The sequence below is a fragment of the Mobula birostris genome, chromosome 15 (assembly GCF_030028105.1).
Source record: "Mobula birostris isolate sMobBir1 chromosome 15, sMobBir1.hap1, whole genome shotgun sequence".
Lineage (NCBI taxonomy): Eukaryota > Metazoa > Chordata > Chondrichthyes > Myliobatiformes > Myliobatidae > Mobula > Mobula birostris.
The window spans coordinates 60325219-60346430 of NC_092384.1; the positions used below are offsets into that span (position 1 = coordinate 60325219).

At 39.0% G+C, this 21212-nt stretch overlaps 1 protein-coding gene across 1 annotated transcript in view; it reads left to right on the forward strand.

The window, feature by feature from the left end:
* LOC140210688 (calcium-transporting ATPase type 2C member 2-like) overlaps positions 1–21212 on the forward strand; it is a 68945-nt gene that overhangs the window by 9802 nt on the left and 37931 nt on the right. Inside the window, exons 2-8 of the mRNA XM_072279878.1 lie at positions 2158–2271; positions 3924–4040; positions 10094–10183; positions 13270–13305; positions 13391–13452; positions 13759–13867; positions 20847–20996. Of these exons, the coding sequence (XP_072135979.1) occupies positions 2158–2271; positions 3924–4040; positions 10094–10183; positions 13270–13305; positions 13391–13452; positions 13759–13867; positions 20847–20996 (678 nt within the window). The remainder of the gene's footprint in view (positions 1–2157; positions 2272–3923; positions 4041–10093; positions 10184–13269; positions 13306–13390; positions 13453–13758; positions 13868–20846; positions 20997–21212) is intronic.

The following is a 21212-nucleotide window of genomic DNA, read 5'->3' on the forward strand; positions in this document are numbered from 1 at the left end:
ATTGTTCATACTGATCAGACCATTATACGATGCACTGAGGTAAAACAAGGTAAAAACACTAACAAACACGAGAGATTCTGCAGATCCAGAACAGCAAGAATGCAGAATACAGTGTGATAGCTACAGAGAAAGTGTTCTATAGGTAAAGAAGAAGGTGCAAAATCATAACGAGGTAGATTGTGAGGTCGAAAGTCCAATTTATTGAACTAGGGAACTATTTAATAGTCTTATAAAAGTGGGATAGAAGCTGTTCTTGAGCTTGATGGTATGTGCTTTAGTTGTTTTTGAGCCCATGTTTTCCATTATTTGTATATACCAATGGAAGAGAACAATGTCCAACCACAAGGAATTCTGCAGATGCTGGAAATTCAAGCAACACACATCAAAATTGCTGGTGAACGCAGCAGGCCAGGCAGCATCTCTAGGAAGAGGTACAGTCGACGCTTCAGGCCGAGACACTTCCTGACGAAGGGTCTCAGCCCGATACGTCAACTGTACCTCTTCCTAGAGATGCTGCCTGGCCTGCAATATCCAACCAGCATCCTGGACCTGTGACTGAAAGTCGGTCATTGATAAACCAGCTGAGCATGATTGAATCACGGATACCAACCTGTGTATTATTCAACCAGAGCCAGCTTGGTTGATGTGTTTCTTCTTGTGCTGCATTGGATCTGGAGTAACAATTAATTCCACTTCCCACTCCCATTCCGATATGTCGATCCATGGCCTCCTCCACTGTCGTGATGAAGCCACACTGAGATTGGAGGAACAACGTCATCTCATATTCCATTTGGGTAGCGTGCAACTGATGGCATGAACATCAATTTTTCGAACTTCCGGTGATGTTTTCCACCCCCCCCCCCACCCTCACCATTTCCCATCCCCTTTTCCCTCTCTCACCTTATCTCCTTGCCTGCCCATCGCCTCCCTCTGGTGCTCCTCCCCTCCCTTTTTCCTTTCTTCCATGGCCTTCTGCTTCTTTCACTAATTAACTTCCCAGCTCTTTATTTCATCCCTCCCTCTCCAGGTTTCACCTATCACCTGGTGTTTCTCTCTCCCCTCCCCCCACCTTTTAAATCTACTCCTGAGCTTTTTTTCTTCTATCCTGCCAAAGGGTTTTGGCCCAACAGTACTTTTTTTCCATAGATGCTGCCTGGCCTGCTGAGTTCCTCTAGCATTTCGTGTGTGTGTTGCTGGCACTGTAGAATGATTGCTTTAACCGCTGGGCAACTGTGCCGCTCCTGTATGCTACTGTTACACAGCTATTGGGGCTGTATATTCACCATTATGGTAATATGAGCCAAAAACATGTAGTATTTTTGTGTAAAATGAGGCAATTGAGCTAGATTTTGGGACCTAATATTAATTAAATGTATAAACACTTTTGAAGAGTTTTTTTTCTTTCAACTTGATTTTCTTGGTAAAATATTAGAAAGCTGATATGCTGTAAATTGTGCAAATTGCAAATTTTACTGTAGATGACACAATGCCCACAAATATTTACAATATTTACAATACTCTGCCGGGAGGAGAGAGAGCAGCGCGCCGCGTGTGCGCAGCCCTCCAGTGAAAAATGATATCGTATCCGTTAAATAGGGGCTGTGGACAATTCTGATTTGATGGAGACAGACATGAAAGCACAGAGGAACATCTGGAGAAATTTCTGAAACGCCCGTTCGCTGCTGTCGTTACTGTGTGGTCGGGAATCTTCTGGAGGGAAGGCCTCAAAATCCCCAGCTTTGCCTGCTGTTGGCGACAGAGATTGAGGTCGAATCGTTCGGATAGAGATGGCACTCAGTACTCGGTGTCAGAGAGCTGAATCGGAGGCTCGAAGTTTTTGGATGACTCAGAGTCGGACTGTGGTCGGCATGGCAGGGAGAGTTTTTCTTCCTTCTCCCGTCTGCGTGAGATGTGGGACATTTGAGAGACTTTGAACTTTTTACTGTGCTCATGGACTTCTTCATCAAGTTATGTTATTGTTGCACCGTTGTAACTATATGTTATAATTATGTGGTTTTGTTAGTTTATTCAGTCTTGGTCTGTCCTGTGTTTCTGTGATATCACACCAGAGGAAATATATCATTTCTTAATGCATGCATTACTAAATGACAATAAAAGAGGATTGCGTGTCTTCATAATCTAAATATTCACCAACAGACAGATGCAGAGCTCCAGGAACTAAAAGTTAGCAGCAAAAAAGAATCAATCCGTCCAGTGTCTTCCAAGGAAGCCAGCATACGCCATTTTGATGACTTAATAAGGGACCTTGAGGTAAGAATGAGATGTTGTCATCAATTTTTATTCGAATACTTATTTGTACTTTCAGTGCATAGTGTTGGAGAAAAAATCTTTCCTACCTTGAGAAGGATGCCTGAAATTGCTGTTTGCTTATTCATAAAACTATGAATAGTCATGCCAAGCCAAAATCACTGTAATAAAATAAAATTTAGATTTCTTAGATCAAATTAATTCTATATCCTAAGTTTTATTCATGAGCAGCCAGTAGTAGTTGAATCTTTGCAGTCACTTTTCATTTCATGTCAGTACAATGCCTTCTCAGGCTGTAGCTTACTGTGTAACCCAGTGGGAGTTGATAACCTTTTTATTTTGGTTTGGATATTTTATATTTGAATTGAAAACTCCCTACCCCCATCAAGGCCATATTTTCCATTAAATTTCCCTTACCTATAAAGATCAGATCTTGGGTGGGCTTTGAACTGAATAATTCCAGAACAGTACTTAAAAAGACATAAACTACAAGAAGACATAGGCCTTCAAAGCCAGTTCCAGCATTCAACAAGATCATGGCTTATCTTCTTTCTCAGCACTATCTGCTTGCACTGCATCCTTTGCATAAAAAAGCATTCTCCTCATCTTAGTTTTATTTGGCCTTTCGTTTTCATTCTGGGACTGTAATCCCTGGTTCTACACTATATGATTTCAGCAAGGGAAACACCCTTCCAACATACTTCTGTTAAATCCAGACAAAGTGATGTAAGTTTGAATAAGTTTCTGAACTCTGGAAAATCCAGCCCAGTTTACTCATCTGTCCTCAAACCTGTCACCCCTGGAATTACTCCAGTGAATTTTGTTGCACATTTTTTCTATGGCAAGTATATCTATTTCTTTAGGTGAATGGACCAAAACTATACCAAATATTTTGGGAGCAGTGTCACCAGGCCCCTATGTAATTGCTATAAGACATCTTTAGTTGTATGTTCAAATCTACGAATAATGGCCAACATACCATTTGCCTTACCCACCAATTGCACATACATGTTGGGTATCATTGCCTGTGTCCCTTTTAATGTTAGGGGGATCTAACGTCTCCCACCATTGCATTTTCTGTAATTGTGCTCTAAAATGAACAATTTCTCATTTTCCAAATACTGCATTTCAATTTCTTGCTTCCTCACTGGGAGTGTTTATATTTGAAACCTGTACCATGTACCAAGAGATTATCAACTCCAGTAATTTTTTTTTTGCTTTCCATCTTATAACCAGTTTTCAATTCATGTCAGTCTGTTACCACCAAGTCAAACCTTCTCTCACCTTGTCCTGTGTGGGACACTATGAAAGCTTTCTGAAAATCCAAATATCCAATTTATCTTGGAATCAGTCAACATGTGAAATGGCTGCTGCTATGTATGAAAAAGGATCACTGGGAAATAGATAGGAAATAAAATTATGTTGAAAGCTGGCATTGATACTTGTACTGTGTATAAAAGAAATTAAGTTTCCAAACTATTATACTACATTACACATTGCACTATACAGCAATAGAGATACCTAATTTGAACCATGAAAATTGCCTGAAAGAATACCATGTATTGATCATATAATTTAGAAAAGTGCATTTGTGGTTATAATTATAAAAAAATAACTTGCCATAAATAACTTTTAAATAATATCTTTGGTGATAGGCTGATTTGGAGAATGGTCTCACAGAGGTTCAGGTGCTCGAGCGACGGCATAAGTTTGGATGGAATGATTTTGAAGTGGACAAACCTGAACCAATTTGGAAGAAGTACCTTGGCCAGGTATTAACCAGGATGGTTATTCTTAAATTTAACAAAAACCTTTACCTTTTAATGTGACAAGTTTCCTTTAATGTTGCTTGAACTTCATTATAACTTAATGTGTTAATTATGATTGTTCCCTCAATAGAACATAGAACATAGAATAGTACAGCACAGTACAGGCCCTTTGGCCCACAATGTTGTGCCAACCCTCAAACCCTGCCTCCCATATAAGCCCCCACCTTAGATTCCTCCATATACCTGTCTAGTAGTCTCTTAGTGTATCTGCCTCCACCACTGACTCAGGCAGTGCATTCCACGCACCAACCACTCTCTGAGTAAAAAACCTTCCTCTAATATCCCCCTTGAATTTCCCACCCCTTACCTTAAAGCCATGTCCTCTTGTATTGAGCAGTGGTGCCCTGGGGAAGAGGCGCTGGCTATCCACTCTATCTATTCGTCTTAATATCTCTATCATGTCTCCTCTCATCCTCCTTCTCTCCAAAGAGTAAAGCCCTAGCTCCCTTAATCATCCAAATGTGAGAGATGGTTTTGCTTATGATACATTTTATGTAATTCATGAAATTCATTTAGGTCCTGTTTTGTAAATGTAAAATGTGGAAGTTTTTAAATGTACCTGCAGTACATTTTCTCTTTGATGCTGTGCACTGTGAAGAACATATTGAAGCCACTGCATTAGTTGTAAGGACTGTAAAGTTGCAAGTATACAGAGCCTTGTGACAGTAGCCTGACAAATTTCAGAAGTGCATTCTTTTACATGCAAACTTTATTGAAATGAGAGATCACACTTTCAAAATACTGTATCTATCATTCAAATTGATAATGCTTTAATCTTTCTTCCCTCTTTCCCTCCACCACTTGAAGTCAGCCATTTACTGACAGATTAACTTGTCTGTACTTTAACCATGACATAATTTTATTAATAGAAAATGTCAAATATTCTTCAGATACAAAAGGAGAAAAGGTTGGTAGATCAAGTAGCATTTCTGGGGGGCTGGAGGTAGTTGAGTTAACATTTCAAGGCTGTGAGAAATGAGAGGTAAGGCAAGTTCATGCAAAGCAGAGAACGAGGAGAAATGATCAGAACTGAAGTTGAGGTGTGTATTGGGGTGGCGAAAGAACATGACATTAGGACTAGCTAGGATAGCATCATAGTTGGGATGGACTGAAGGCACTGTATCTGTGCTATATTACTCTGTGACCCATGACAATAGAAACTATAATGCAAATCAAAATCCAAACTTGGTTTTGCCTCCTTTCTTCCTTTCTCTGCAGATTAAAACATGTTTAACCATTCTGACCAAAGATCAGCAACCAAATATTTGAACCCTATTTCCTTATCTGCAAATGCTTCCTGACCTTTTAATGTAGTTTTACTACTGGATCTTACAATTTTTGCAATGGTCTCTTGACCTCACAATCCACCTTGTTATGATCTTGTACGTTATTGTCTACCTGCACTGCATTTTCTCTGTAGCTGTTGTCTGGTCAGGAGGGCTTTGGAATAATTTTTTTTTAAATTGAAGAAGAAAGTGCTCTGTTCTATTTATAAGATCTGTGGAAGGTATTTCCATTTTATTTCAGATTACCATCATTTATGATATTTTACTAAAAGGCTGATCCAGTCTGTGGGAAGCTAAAACAATGATCAGTTTCAGTAAGTGGTGAAAAGGAAGGCCAGGTTTTACAAAAGTGACATGGGGATACAAGGCTGGCAACTTGACTCTAGCATGTAACATTAAGGTTAAAATGGTGATCAGAGAAAGGGCACAGTAGGTGCAATGAGAGTGTGGATTTTAGAGCAAAACTAAAGACACTGGCTTTGCCTTTCTCTGTGTCAGATGCACTTACAAAAATCAGATTGAAAGTAACTAAGTATGTGAGTGTGACGGTCGGGGGGTGGGTGGGTGGGAGGGTCATGTATTATGTGTATTGATCCTTGGCTGTCAGCTACCGATATTAAAAGACAAGTTCATTGCCAGAGCAAAGAAAGGAGCTGGAAAAACTACTGCTGACTCCACCCATCCCAGCAGTCACCTGTTCACCAAATTGCCATAAATCAGGGAGATGCTACAGGTCCATCACCATCAGAACACGTCATCTCCAAGACTTCTTTCCCGTAGCTATCCAACTTCTCAACAAACTCACTCAGGTGGAATTCCCTAAATGTCCCTGTACAACTTTCATGAAATTCTTTCCTGCTCTCTTTGTTCTGCTGATAATTATTGAGTCTGTTCTTATCTTCACATTTATTTGCGTTTGATTATTGACATTTGTGCATGTGACCGTTCTACTAATTGTCAAGTGCTCTTGGCTGTTTGCACTATTTTATTGTAAATAGTTGGTTACCATTATGTTTTCTGTAATGGTATTGTCCTGTGTCATATGCTTAGCACCAATTCATAATTAGTTCTGGTATGTTTCATATGCTGGCAATAAGAGAAGCTGACAGCGATGCATGTGGATGCTTCCCTGGTGTCATGGATTCTTGATTACCTGACTGGCAGACCACAGTACGTGTGCTTGCAACACTGTGTGTCCGACAGAGTGATCAGCAGCACTGGGGCTCCTAGGGGACTGTCTTGTCTCCCTTTCTCTTCACCATTTACACCTCGGACTTCAACTACTGCACAGAGTCTTGTCATTTTCAGAAGTTTTCGGATGACTCTGCCATAGTTGGATGCATCAGCAAGGGTGATGAGGCTGAGTACAGGGCTACGGTAGGAAACTTTGTCACATGGTGTGAGCAGAATTATCTGCAGCTTAATGTGAAAACAACTAAGGAGCTGGTGGTAGACCTGAAGAGAGCTAAGGTACCGGTGACCCCTGTTTCCATTCAGGGGTCAGTGTGGACATGGTGGAGGATTACAAATACCTGGGGATACGAATTGACAATAAACTGGGCTTGTCAAAGAACACTGAGGCTGTCTACAAGAAGGGTCAGAGCCGTCTGTATTTCCTGAGGAGACTGAGGTCCTTTAACATCTGCCGGACGATGCTGAGGATGTTCTATGAGTCTGTGGTGGCCAGTGCGATCATGTTTGCTGTTGTGTGCTGGGGCAGCAGGCTGAGGATAGCAGACACCAACAGAATCAACAAACTCATTCGTAAGGCCAGTGATGTTGTGGGGATGGAACTGGACACTCTGACGGTGGTGTCTGAAAAGAGGGTGCTGTCCAAATTGAAAGCCATCTTAGACAATGTCTCCCATCCACTACTTAATGTACTGGTTGGGCACAGGAGTACATTCAGCCAGAGACTCATTCCACTGAGATGCAGCACAGAGCGTCATAGGAAGTCATTCCTGCCTGTGGCCATCAAACTTTACAACTCCTCCCTTGGAGGGTCAGACACCCTGAGCCAATAGGCTGGTCCTGGACTTATTTCCTGGCACAATTTACATATTTACATATTACTATTTATGGTTTTATTACTATTTATTATTTATGGTGCAACTGTAATGAAAACCAATTTCCCCCGCGGTCAATAAAGTATGACTATGACTATTGAGTGGTAACATTGACAAGAAAGGGATTTGAATAGTTGGGCTTACCATGGATAAATAGATTTTTCATTTTAAAAAGCATGCCTCTGTTTCATCTGATATTCTACATCAAACTATTTGTAAATAAATATCTCTGGTTTAGAAAATCTGTACATCTACCAGCAATGTTGTCAATCAGATTCATGGATGAATCAATTTAAACTTTTTGTCAAAGTTGTTTAGTGCCATTTCCTTCACACGAGTTTCAGAAAAATGAAGTAATTATAGCTCTGGACCTGATGCAGCATAACCTCCCCACACCCACCCACAAAAGTAAATAACATAATAATAATAAAAACACAACATAAACATAAATACATTAGATAGCTTATATACATAGATTAATTATATGTCCATAAAGTGATGCTCAGCTGTACATAAGCTGAATGATGGGAAATAATAAAGTAGTGCTGGAGTTGGTTGGTGGAGGTTTTGGATCAGTCTTACTGCTTGGGGAAAGTGACTGTTTTTGAGTATAGTGGTCCTAAGATGATTGCTATGTATTAGGGCATATTCTGGAGATGTGCAATGTAGCAAATATTAATTTCAATAGCAAAGTCTTCAGATCTGAACATGGATGTAGATTGAATTTAAAACATAGGTTGGAACAATGGTCTTCCTGGAGTTGCATTTTAGAGTAAATCACAGGCCAGGAAGCATCCAATTGACCTGAGATGTCTGCATGTGCATGAATGCAATTAACACCCCATTGCATGAATACTATGCACAAACAGTCCATGAACAGGATTTGTGGGATCCTTCATGATGTTGCTGGCTCTTGTCCAACACCTTTCAGTACATATATTCGTAATGGCGAGTAGGCTGGTCCTAGTTATGCGTTAGACCAATTTGACCTATATGTTTGACCAATTTGGTTAATCTATGGAATTTGTTGCCACGGGCAGCAATGGAGGCCAAGTCATTGGGAATATTTAAGGCAGAGATTGATAGGTATCTTAGTAGCCAGGGCATCAAAGGTTATGGTGAGAAGGCAGGGGAGTGGGACTAAATGGGAGAATGGATCAGCTCATGATAAAATGGCGGAGCAGACTTGATGGGCCAAATGGCCGACTTCTGCTCCTTTGTCTTATGGTCTTATGGACTACCCACTGTAGAGCCTTCCTATCTTCCACAGTGCAGTTTCTGTACCAAGCAGTGATGCAGCTTGTTGGGATGCTCTTTACCACACGTCTAGAATGATGTGAGTATGGATGCATAAAGCCCAGCTCTCTTCAGCTTCCTCGGAACGTAAAGGCATTGGTGAGCATTCTTGATTGTGTAAAGTATATTCTAGGACCAAGAGAGGTTTTGTGAAACGTACACTCCTAGGAGTTTGAAACTACTTACAGTTTCTACTGCTGTGCCGCCAATGTAAAGAAGGGTGTAAGTGGAGTGACTTCTCCTGAAGTGAATAACCATCTCGTTAATCTTGTTGACATGAAGGAAGAGGTTATTTGCCTGGCACTAGGTGACAAGCTCTTCTACTATCTCTTTGTAGACCACCTCGCCACTGTTGGTAATGAGCCTTACCACTATCGTGTCATCAGTAAGCTTGATGTTGTGATGGTTCAGATGCAGTCATACGTAAGCAGAGTGTACAGCAATGAGCTCAGCACACTGCCCTAAGAGGCACCAGCGATGAAGATGATGGGGAAGGAAGAATGGTTGTGCATCGTGACTCTCTAAGGTCTGTTGTTTAGGAAGTCCAACATCCAGTTGCACAGTGCTGTAGTTAGACCAAGGAGCAGTAAAAATTGATTTGCTTTCGTCATAATCTGTTATCTGTTATCAGATGTGTGTGTGTGTGTGTGTGTGTGTGTGTGTGTGTGTGTGTGTACTTAGTCAAGCATAGGCTTAAAGGAATTAGAAACTATTAGTTTTGTGTATTGATTTCGTATTGCACAGTTAGAAGTTGAGTGTTTAACTAAGATCTTAATCCATTTTATAAAACCTTGGTTCTTAAATTCTGCATATTTTCCTGTACTGAGACATGTTTTGCTTCTCTAACACAAAACTGATGCATTGTTCATTAAATTGTTGGTCACAAGGAAAAGTGAACCATTTTCAGAGCGGAACTATAGGCATATACTTTTGTTTCTGCCACCAATTACCCAGCTATGCTCTGCTACTGGATTCTACGTGGTGTAGCATAAGCTTACTTATTTCTCTGGGACTGGATGTAGTATCTGCCAACTAAACCTCTGTCGGTTCATGCTCAAGGTCCATGAACCCATTCACTTGGATGAATAGGATCAGCTGCAACAAAGAATTGTAAGTTGAAGTGTTTTATTATACTTAATTATGTCTCTGCTTTAACATTTGATTTATTTAAGTGTTTTACATAATTCAGATGTTTTATTTGTTTTTAAGTTGTTTAACTGATCTTTGACAGCTTTGAATGCATGTCATTGGAATCAAGTATATGCAAATTGTGGACAATTATAATAAGATGGGATTTTATTATATTCATATGTAATAAATTTAGTCCTATTATTTTTTTCAACTCTAGTTCAAGGATCCCCTTATTCTGTTGCTCTTGGCATCAGCTGTTATTAGCCTCATCATGAAAGAGATTGAAGATGCAGTGAGCATAACAGTGGTATGTAAAAGTATATATCATTCAATTAATAGTAAATATATTCTCTTATACAACTGAGACGTTGAATCGGAGTTGGGGAATTGGCTGAAGATATGTTCAGATAACTGGTCCAGTTGAATTTCTGGTCAGTGGTGGCCCCTTTATATAGATACTGGAGGTTAACAATCGTAATATGGCTGCAGGTCAAGAACAGCTAGTTAGATTTTCTCTAGTTGTACATAGTCATTAATAAGGAGAGAGAACACAGAACAGAACAACAAAGTATGGGTCCATCTACCCATGATGTTGTGCTGACTTATATAAAACTATACCATGATCAATCTAACCATTTCTTCCTACGCAACCCATAACCCTCCATTTTTTTTTCTTGCATCCATGCATCTTTTAAATGTCTCTATTGTATCGGCCTCTGCCAAAGGGGTTCCCAACCTTTTTTACGCCATGGACCAATACGATTAAGCAAGGATCCCAGACTGGGAACCATTTCTCCACCACCGCACCCAGCAGTGTGTTCCAGGCACCCATCACTCTTTTTTTAAACTACCTCCTGATATCTCTTTTAAACTTTTCTCAACTTACCTTGTGCTGATGTCCTCCGGAATTGGCCATTGACAGTGGGATAAAGGCACCAGCTGTGCACTCTTTCTATGCTTCTCATAATTATATACACCTCTATCAAGTTGCCTCTCCATCTCCGTCACTCCAAAGGAAACAGCCCCAGTTGCTCAACCTTTGCTCTTAAGTAATGTGCTCTAATTCAGGCAGCATTCCTGTAAAATGTCCTCTGCACTCTCTGTAAAGTTTTCATCCTTCTCATAAGGAGGCAACCAAATATGAACACAATATTTTAAGTGTGGTCTAACCAGACTTTTATAAAGCTGCAAAGTTATCTCATAGCTCTTGAACTCATTCCCCCAACTAACGAAGGCCAGCGTACCATATGATTTCATAATCACCTGATCAACTAGCAAGACAACTTTGAGGGATCTATTGGCTTGGACCCAAAGGTTCTTCTATACTGCTACATATCCTGCCCTTAACCTTGTACTCTGTCTTCAAATTCAATCTTCCAAAGTTGCTTTGCAATTTTCTGCACAGAACTCCATTTGCCACTTCCCTACATCCTATCAATATGCTGTTATTGTTGTGTCTGTGCACAACTACATATCAATTAAATAAAAGCACACACGTGGGAGATGGCTTTAACTGGTGTATTCACATTGCAGTGAGAGAGAGAGAGAGAGAAAACAATGTACACGTGTAGACAACAGATCAATACATAGTGCTCAGGGGGGGCATTACTCTAAAAGAAATAGACCCAGACATTACACTTCCTCCCACTTTAGATAAATGCAAAATAAAACTGTATATATACAAAACATTCAATTTCCCTTTCACAACCCATATTCTAAATAAACACGCTTTCACAGTAACAGTCCACAACTAACTTCACAGTTCTAAAGGTTCAGTCTTTTGAGTGGCGCTCTGTTTCAGTCATGATCGCGCCTCTGGACCCATGGAATGGCATCACTTTTGGCAGGTGTCTTATCAAAGACAACGCTTTCAGTTACCATTGTCATGTTGCTGTCAGTGACATGATCATCACTGAGGGGCAAGTCCGGTGGCTGTAATGTGTCCCATCTTGTCAGATGCAATTTAGTCAGTGCGTTCTTCAGTCACAAGTCCGGTAGCTGGTCCACGTGACATCTCCATGTATGATCTCCAGCATCCACTGTGTACATCACTGGTCCAGTTCTTGTAGCTATCCTACCAGGTGTCTACTTGTCTTCTGTAATCATGCCCTATGACTTCCTGTCCAATCATGAAGCTCTTTGCTGCTTTACTTGTCAACCAGCTGAACTGTTTATTCTGCACTGCCATCCGTAGGTCGGGTTTCAGGAGGTCTATGCTAGATCTCAGATTTCTGGTAATGAACAGCATGGCAGGTGTTCAGGAATAAACCCCAAGGGAAAAATCCAGACCCTAAAGCAGCCCTACATTGAGTTCAATACTGTTTGCAACTCCTGTGATGCTACTGGACCCAAACTATATTGGTCTCTGCCATCAGTTGTGTGGAGAGGGGGAGCTTGCTACATGGGCAAAAGCTTGCTCTCCATATTGTACTACCCAGGCTTGTATATCGAGACAGCGAGGATGCAATATCCGTGGTCAACTCTAACCAACGAAGGCCTCATGTGAACATCACAATGCTGGGCTGTTTTCCACGCTGAAGGGCAGAAGGCAGTGTTGACATGGTATTGAAACAGCTTGGGGCAGAGGTAGTTCTGGAGTGCAAGTCCTCAGTATTAAACAGCCCTTCCAGGTGAGGCAACACTTCACTTGCGAATCTGTTGGGGTCATCTATTGCATCCGGTGCTCCCAGTGTGGCCTCCTCTACATCAGTGAAACCTGACGCAGATTGGGGGACCGCTTCGTCGAGCACCTCCACTCCGTCCGCCACAACAGACAGGATCTCCCGGTAGCCACCCACTTCAACTCTGCTTCCCACTCCCATTCAGATATGTCCATACATGGCCTCCTCTACTGCCATGATGAGGCTAAACTCAGCTTGGAGGAGCAACACCTCATATACCGTCTAGGTAGTCTCCAGCCCCTTGGTATGAACATAGAATTCTCCAACTTCCGGTAATTCCCTCCCCCCTCCCTTCCTCTATCCCTATTTCACATCACCTCCCTCATAGTTCCGCCTCCTTCTACTACTTTGCATTGTTCCCCTGCCAATCACCTCCCTGTTTCCCCTCCCCCACCCCTTTGTCTTTCAAATTACTGTTTTTTTCCAACTACCAGCATTCTTCAAACCCTCCCCAAAGTTCTTCCTTCAGTCCTGACGAAGGGTTTCGGCCCGAAACGTTGCCTAATCTTTTCAACTGGTGCTGACTGACCTGCTGAGTTCCTCCAGCACATTGTGAGTGTTCCTTTGACAACAGCATCTGCAGATTATTTTGTGTTTACTTTTGTGTGCTGGCCCTTTTAATGTATAAGATGTTTTAAAAGTCAGAAGTTATGTATAATTTGTGAAGCTGCAATTACATCATTTACAACCTTTATATTTTTCCTTTTTACAGGCTATAGTAATCGTGGTTACAGTTGCCTTTGTGCAGGTAAGCTGTTAGTTTAATTTCATTCTTTGTGAAATTAATGACATAGTACATCAAAATTTTGTTTAGAAATGTTTTTTTTTTTCAGGAGTACCATTCTGAAAAATCTGTACAAGAGCTTGGTAAATTAATTCCTCCAGAATGTAACTGGTAAGTGTCACCTTCAGATATCTTGGACAGTTCAGGAAATATTGCAAAGAAACATTTTTTAAGAGATATTTGAATACTGTAATTGCAGTTTTTAATCCATGATAGGTACCTCCACAAAAGGGGGTTATGGTTTTCAGACAGTACGGTGAAATGATGGTTAGGAGCACTAGCAAGGCTGTTCCTGGCCATAACCTGCCAAAAATAGGAACAAAATAGCAGTTAAAATTGCGCTTTCAGTTATTTTCAAAGTTCTATATCTGAGAAGAGTGGCTGCTCATATTGCTGTGATTGTCCTCTCATTCGCAGCATCCGTGAAGGCAAAGTGGAACACATACCAGCAAGGGAACTTGTGCTGGGTGACACAGTGTGCATCTCCATTGGTGATCGAGTCCCCGCAGATATGAGACTGCTGGAGGTTTGTTCATTTGATGTTAAAATCAAAATGTTGGAGATTGTGAGCCCTTGCATCTTTCTGCCATTCAGGTAGAATATGACAGATCTGATCTTGCCGTCAGATGCTTATTCCTGCCTGTTTTCCATAACCTGATCAAAGATTTGTCTCTTGCTGCCTTAAATATGTACAGTAATCCAGTCTCCACTGCTCCATGTGGTAGAGAATTCCAAAGATTCACCATAACCTAGAGAAGAAATTCTTCCTCATCTGCATTTTAAATGGGTAACCCACATTCTGAAATTACATCCCTAACTGTAGATATCTCTGAAAGAAAAACAACCTCTCTGCATTTCAGCTCTCATTTTTCTTACCATTCGCAAATTGAAGAACCGGTCTGTAATTTGGAATTCCTGTTCAGTTCTATCTATTCTTAAAAGTAATGATGAATAGCAAATCAGAACTCCGGAAAACTGCACAGAGCTCTGGAGAATTATTGGTGTAAAGAACTGTAAAGAAGTGGAGAGAGTGAGCAATTTCAAGTTCCTGGGTGTCAGTATCTCTGAGGACCCAACCTGGTCACAACATATTAATGCAGCTATAAAGAAGGCAAGACAGCAGCTATATTTCATTAGAAGTTTGAGGAGATTTGGTTTGTCACCTAAAAACTTCTACAAATGTACCATGGACAGTATTCTGATTGGCTGCATCACCATCTGGTATGGGGTGGGCGGGAAGTGGTCTACTGCACAGGTCGAAATAAGTTTCAGAAAGTTGTAAAAAAATTAGTCAGCTCCATCATGGGTACCAGCCTTCATAGAATCCAAGACATCTACAAGGAGTGGTGCCTCAGAAAGGTGGCATCCAACATTAAGGTCCCCCGCCACCCAGGACGTGCCCTTTTCTCATTGTTACTGTCAGGAAGGAGGTACAGTCTTTCTGGCTGGTCTGTGTTAGATTTAGCCTTGGGGTCATGGGGTGGGGGGGGGGGGGGTGGGAGGGGCTTCACGTTTTAGTTTCTTTCTTCTTGGGCTATGTACGCTATTGAAGTATTGGTTGCGTTCTCCTTCCCGGTATCTCTTATTTGTTCTGTTCCCTTTCCGGGTTCATGGGTCGAGCCTATCGTCAATCCTCCTTGTTGCGGGTTGACTTTAGGGTTTATGGAGTCTATTATTAACTTTGTCTCCTGGAATACTAATGGTCTTAATCATCCTATTAAAAGGAAAAAAGTTTTTAAAGTGTTCCGGAGACTTAAAGCACAAATTTTATTTTTACAAGAGACCTATGTGTGGAGGGGGGACAGACTACGTTTTTTTAAATTCTGGAAGGAACAACAGTTTCATTCGAACTCCAATGCTAAGATTCGAGGCGTCTCTACTTTTATAGACTCCTCAGTTACTTTTATACAACATGATATTATTTCTGATCCGAATGGTAGATTTCTACTGGTTAGTGGTCTACTATTTAATAAAAAGGTAGTTTTGGTTAATGTTTATGCTCCTAATATGGACTGTCCGGAATTTTATAAATCATTATTCAATCAGTTCCCGAATTTGAATGAGTTTTCATTGATCTGGGGCAGAGATCTTAATACCTGTTTATCTCCAGCTTTGGACCGTTCGGCTCCTCTATGGACCTTACCTAATAAATCTGCAACTTTGATTAATTCATTCCTCTCTGATTCTGGGTCGACGGACATTTGGCGTTTTTTGCATCCTCAGGAAAAAGATTTTTCTTTTTTTTTCACATGTTCACCATTCCTATTCAAGAATTGATTATTTCTTTATTGACTCTCGTCTTATTTCTTCAGTGATTAAATGTGATTATGACTCTATAACCATTTCAGATCATGCTCCACTTAAGCTTTCTATTAAAATTCAGGCCAATACACAAAATAATAGACAATGGTGTTTTAATTCACTGTTGCTTCAGGACTCGGACTTTGTTAACTTTATGAATGAACAGATTGATCTTTTTTTTACAATCAACTATACAGAGGATATTTCTGTGAACATTCTTTGGGATACTTTTAAAGCTTATATTCGTGGTCAGATTATCTCGTATTCTGCTGCTTTGAGGAAGAAGCTGAAGCAGGAGGAGTTGGTAATTGTGGACAAGATTAAGGAAATTGATAAGAAATATGTTACAGCTCCCTCTGAGGAGTTATATAAACAAAGAACTGAACTTCAAATGGAACACGGTTTATTACTTTCGTCCTCGATTGTAAACCAATTAAAGAAAACAAGAAATGAATCTTATGTACACAGTGACAAAATTGGCAAACTACTGGCTAACCAATTGAAGTCTAATTATGCTAAATCTCAAATTAATCAGATTTATAATCAAAATGACCGACTGATACTTGATCATGCGGGGATTAATCAAACCTTCTGTGATTTTTATTCTTCCTTATATCAATCAGAGTCTCCTCGAGACTCTAAATATATGAATGATTTTTTAGATAACCTAGACTTCCCTGAGATTTCACAGGATATGTCTTCTATGTTAGATACTCCCATTACCACTGATGAGATTAAGAATGTTATTTCCTCTATGAATTTGGGGAAAGCTCCTAGCCCTGATGGGTTTACCGTAGAATTTTATAAATGTTTTGCACCTTCATTAATCCCTTGGTTCTGTAGGGTTTTCGAGGCTTCATTAAAACTTGGTAAACTTCCCAAATCTTTCAATAGAGCGTCAATCTCTCTAATATTAAAGAAGGATAAAGATCCTGCTCAATGTGCATCTTATAGACCAATATCTTTATTAAATGTTGATTCTAAAGTTTTTTCTAAGTTATTAGCAAACAGATTAGAAAAAGTACTTCCTTTTATTATTTCGGAAGACCAAACGGGTTTTATTAAAGGTCGTTACTCTTTTTATAACATTCGCACACTGTTAAATATTGTTTATACCCCCTCACAAAATGTTCCTGAGTGTGTTATCTCTTTAGATGCTGAGAAAGCTTTTGATAGGGTAGAATGGCCTTACTTATTTAAGGTGCTTGAAATGTTTAATCTTAGCTCGAAATTTATATCCTGGATCAAACTGTTATATCATTCTCCTGTGGCCTCGGTCCGTACTAACTCTCTAAGCTCACCTTTTTTCCCTCTATATCGAGGCACTCGACAAGGTTGTCCTCTTAGTCCTTTATTATTTGATATTGCATTAGAACCTCTTGCAATTGCCATTCGAGAATCTCCAAATATTACTGGGATAACTCGGGGCTTAAAGTCCCATAAAATATCACTCTATGCTGATGACTTACTTTTATATATTTCTAATCCTCAAAAATCCATCCCTGCTGTTTTAGAGTTATTAGCACAATTTAGTCTCTTTTCAGGTTATAAATTAAATCTTAGTAAGAGTGAACTTTTCCCGATTAATAAACAACTTCCCTTATATCATAACTTTCCATTTAAATTGATTAATAATTATTTTTCATATCTTGGGATTAAAATTACTTGTAAATACAAAGATTTATTTAAGATTAACTTTTTACCCTTAATTGACCATATTACTCAACTTTCATCTAAATGGTTTCCTTTATATTTAACTTTGGTCGTATTAATGCAGTTAAGATGGGTTTTTTTGCCAAAATTTCTATATATATTTCAGGCATTACCAATCTTTGTTCCAAAATCTTTTTTTTGATAAAGTTGACTCAAAAATTTCTTCACTTATTTGGCAAAATAAAAACCCGAGACTGGGTAAAATACATTTACAGAAAGCTAAGAGAGATGGAGGTTTAGCATTACCGAACTTTAGATTTTATTATTGGGCAATTAATATTTGACATATGAAATTTTGGTTACTTGACCAGGATATACTATCCATTCCTAAATGGGTAGCATTGGAATTACAATCTGTTCAGGGCTATACACTTGGCTCTATTTTAGGTTCCTCTCTTCCTTTTGATTTGAAACGCCTCAAACAGGTATCTAACCCGATAGTTAAATATACCTTACGTATTTGGTTTCAATTCAGAAAATTTTTTGATCTTAACCAATTTGGGCTAGCGATTCATATTTTAGGTAACATATTTTTTCCTCCCTCTTTTACGGATCGTGCTTTTCAAATTTGGAAGACTAAGGGTATTTCACGGTTTTTGGATTTATTTTTAGATGGTTCCCTTATGTCTTTTGAACAATTATCTAATAAATATAATTTACCAAGAATACATTTTTTTAGATATCTACAAGTTAGAAATTTCCTAAGTACTATACTTTCTTCTTTTCCAATGCTTCCTCCTACATACATTTTAGATACTATAATTAACCTTAATCCATGTCAGAAAGGTGCATCGGCTATGATTTATAATATTATTATGAAACTTAGGAAAGCTCCATTTGATAAGATTAGGGTAGACTGGGAACAGGAATTGGGGTCTATCATTTCTGTGGATGACTGGGGGCAGATTTTACAATTAGTCAATACTTCCTCTATTTGTGCTAAACATTCCCTAATTCAATTTAAAGTTGTTCACAGAGCACATATGTCCAAAGATAAATTAGCTCGCTTTTATTTCTCATATTAATCCTTTTTGTGATAGATGTCTGGGGCAGATAGCCTCTTTAACTCATATGTTTTGGTCTTGTCCTACTCTGGAAACTTTTTGGAGAGACATTTTTAATATTATCTCCAAGGTATTGAATATAGATATCTCTCCTCACCCTATTACTGCTATCTTTGGACTACCTAAAATTTCCAGTAATCTTTCTCCTTCAGCCCGTAGAATGATTGCATTTCTTACTTTAATGGCGAAAAGATGTATCTTACAACATTGGAAAGAGCTTAATGCTCCAATTACCTTTTTTTGGTTTTCTCAGACGATATTATGCTTGAATTTGGAAAAAAATTAGAAGCAATCTTTATGATTCCTCACTCAAATTTGAACAGACCTGGAGATCTTTTATTCAATATTTTCATTTAATGTAATTTTTTTCTCCTTTTTTTTGCTCCATATTTATATACCCTTCTTGTTTTTTTTACTGTTTTTTAACTCTGCTTGGTTCCAAGTTAGCCCATTGTTTTGCTTTGCTTTTAGTTAGTTGCACGGTGGGTTTTTTTGGGGTTTTTTTTTCCTTTACTCTATTGAGATATATATATATATATATATATATATAAAAAAAATTAGTATACTATTATGTTTATGTTTAAATTACATTGTATCATTTTTTTGTATTAATATCTCCTGTAATTTTATTATATTCTAACAGCGTATTAGTGCCTTTATGGCTTACCTTTTTGTATACTTATTCAATAAAAAGATTTAAAAAGAAAGAAAGGAAGGAGATACAGAAGCTTGAAGGCACACTATCAATGATTCAGGAACAATTTCTTCTCCCTCTGCCATCCGATTTCTAAATGGACACTGAACCTATGAACACTGCCTCACTACTTTTTAAAAAAAATTTACTTCTGTTTTTGCACTACTTATGTCTACGTCTCCCCTCTCACTGTGAAATGGGGACACCTCTTTCCCCCTTATTGGGGGAGAGAACCTGTGGTATGTCGAATTACTGGGTGAACGAGTAGTCTTTGGGGTACTGCAAGTCTGTGTCTTTATTGTTTCTTTGCTGCATGCTTGAGTGCTCAATGGAGGGCACCGATGCTTTTTTTTTGCTGGTGGGGGAGGGGGATTGTTGCTTTGCTGCTGCTTATGCGTGGGAGGGGGCAACTGAGGGGGTCTTTGGGGTTCTAGCATTTAACTGTCATTCATTCTTTGGGACACTCCTCTATTTTTGTGGATGTTTGCGAAGAAAAAGAATTTCAGGATGTATATTGTATACATTTCTCTGGCATTAAATGTACCTCTGAAACCTTTGAACTTATTTTAACTTGCCTACTTAATATATATGTACTTACTGGAATTCAGTTTTTTCTATATTTGTCATGTATTGCATTGTACTGCTGCCGCAAAGTTAAGTTTCACAACATATGCAGTGTCATTAAACCTGATTCTGATTCTGACCGCTAGTGACATTCTCCAACAGGGTGTGAGAACAGGAAAGTGGTATTTCTAGAGAAGTTTGTTTTCACACATTTATTATCCTTGATGTAGCACATGCTTCTCACTCATGCATTTCAGGATGTGATTTGGGAGCAGATGCAAGACTTTTTACAATACTTGCTTTTGAATAGATGTTGAAGCAGATATTGAGGAAGAGTCAACACACATGACTGCTACAGAAGCATCACTTTGTTCCAAAAACATTCAACACATGTCGTTGTCTTTGGGTGTCATAAATGCGACTGTGAGCATAATTTACCTTTAGTTTTCCATGATGCATTCAGAATTGGCATCAACTAATTGTATCCATCTACTGAGCTTATCGAAACAAACACCGTTCTTTTTATTTGCTTCCTTTTTTTTACAGCTTTCACTTAAGATAAAGCATAAAATATTGTTTTCTCTTGGTTGACCATTAAGTTTAATGGGCCTGTTAGACAGTGTTTACAGTATATAGTAAGAAGCTATATTAGAACAGGGAGTTTTAAGATCCGTTTCACCAAGTGCATTTCTAAGTTTCTCCCTGCCCCAGCCAAAAATTTCTAGTGTTTAAAGAATTTTTTCAATGAGGAATTTCCCCAACCTTTAAAATCTGCTTTAGAACTCACAGGAGGGAAGGTCCCAACATCTGTACTTCAGCAACCTGCCGTCAGCTGATTGCTATGGTCAGCAAAATCTTGCCGCGTAGAAGTAAATATATTAAAAAAAGAATTTACATAGACTTGATTCACAACACAAATTCATTTGGGATGATCTGGTATGTAAAAAAAAATACATTACTTGTTTTACCTTAAATGGATTTATAGGAAATTTGCTCAGGTATAAGGTGCAATTCAGTTTTACATTTGCTCATTCACTATGGTTTCAATATCCACTCATGTACTAGAATTTTGCTACTGACTAATAGCAATCACCTATCGGTTTTTGTAAGTAATGTATTTTATTTCCAACTGCATGTTACAACTAATTGGTTTATTGTTTTTGAATTAGGCTATTGATTTACTGATTGATGAGTCAAGTTACACAGGAGAGTCAGAAGCTAATAATAAGAGTACCACAGCCTTGCCCGAATCTGGTGATTCAACTTCTCCTCAAAATATTGCATTCATGGGAACCCTAGTACAATATGGAAAAGGAAAGGTACCTTCTTTATTAAACTGCTATTTCATAGTGCTGGTAAATGGATCTATACAAGCAACGTTAGCTTATATCATGCAATATTAGGCTAATAAACTCTTCTTTCATCTGTTCCTGTTAATTCCATATTTTTATTTTGAGGAAGTGCGCTCGCTTATACTCAAACTCTTCATTGCATTCAGACTAGCCTCTAGAAATGCACATATGCCAAGCTGGTAA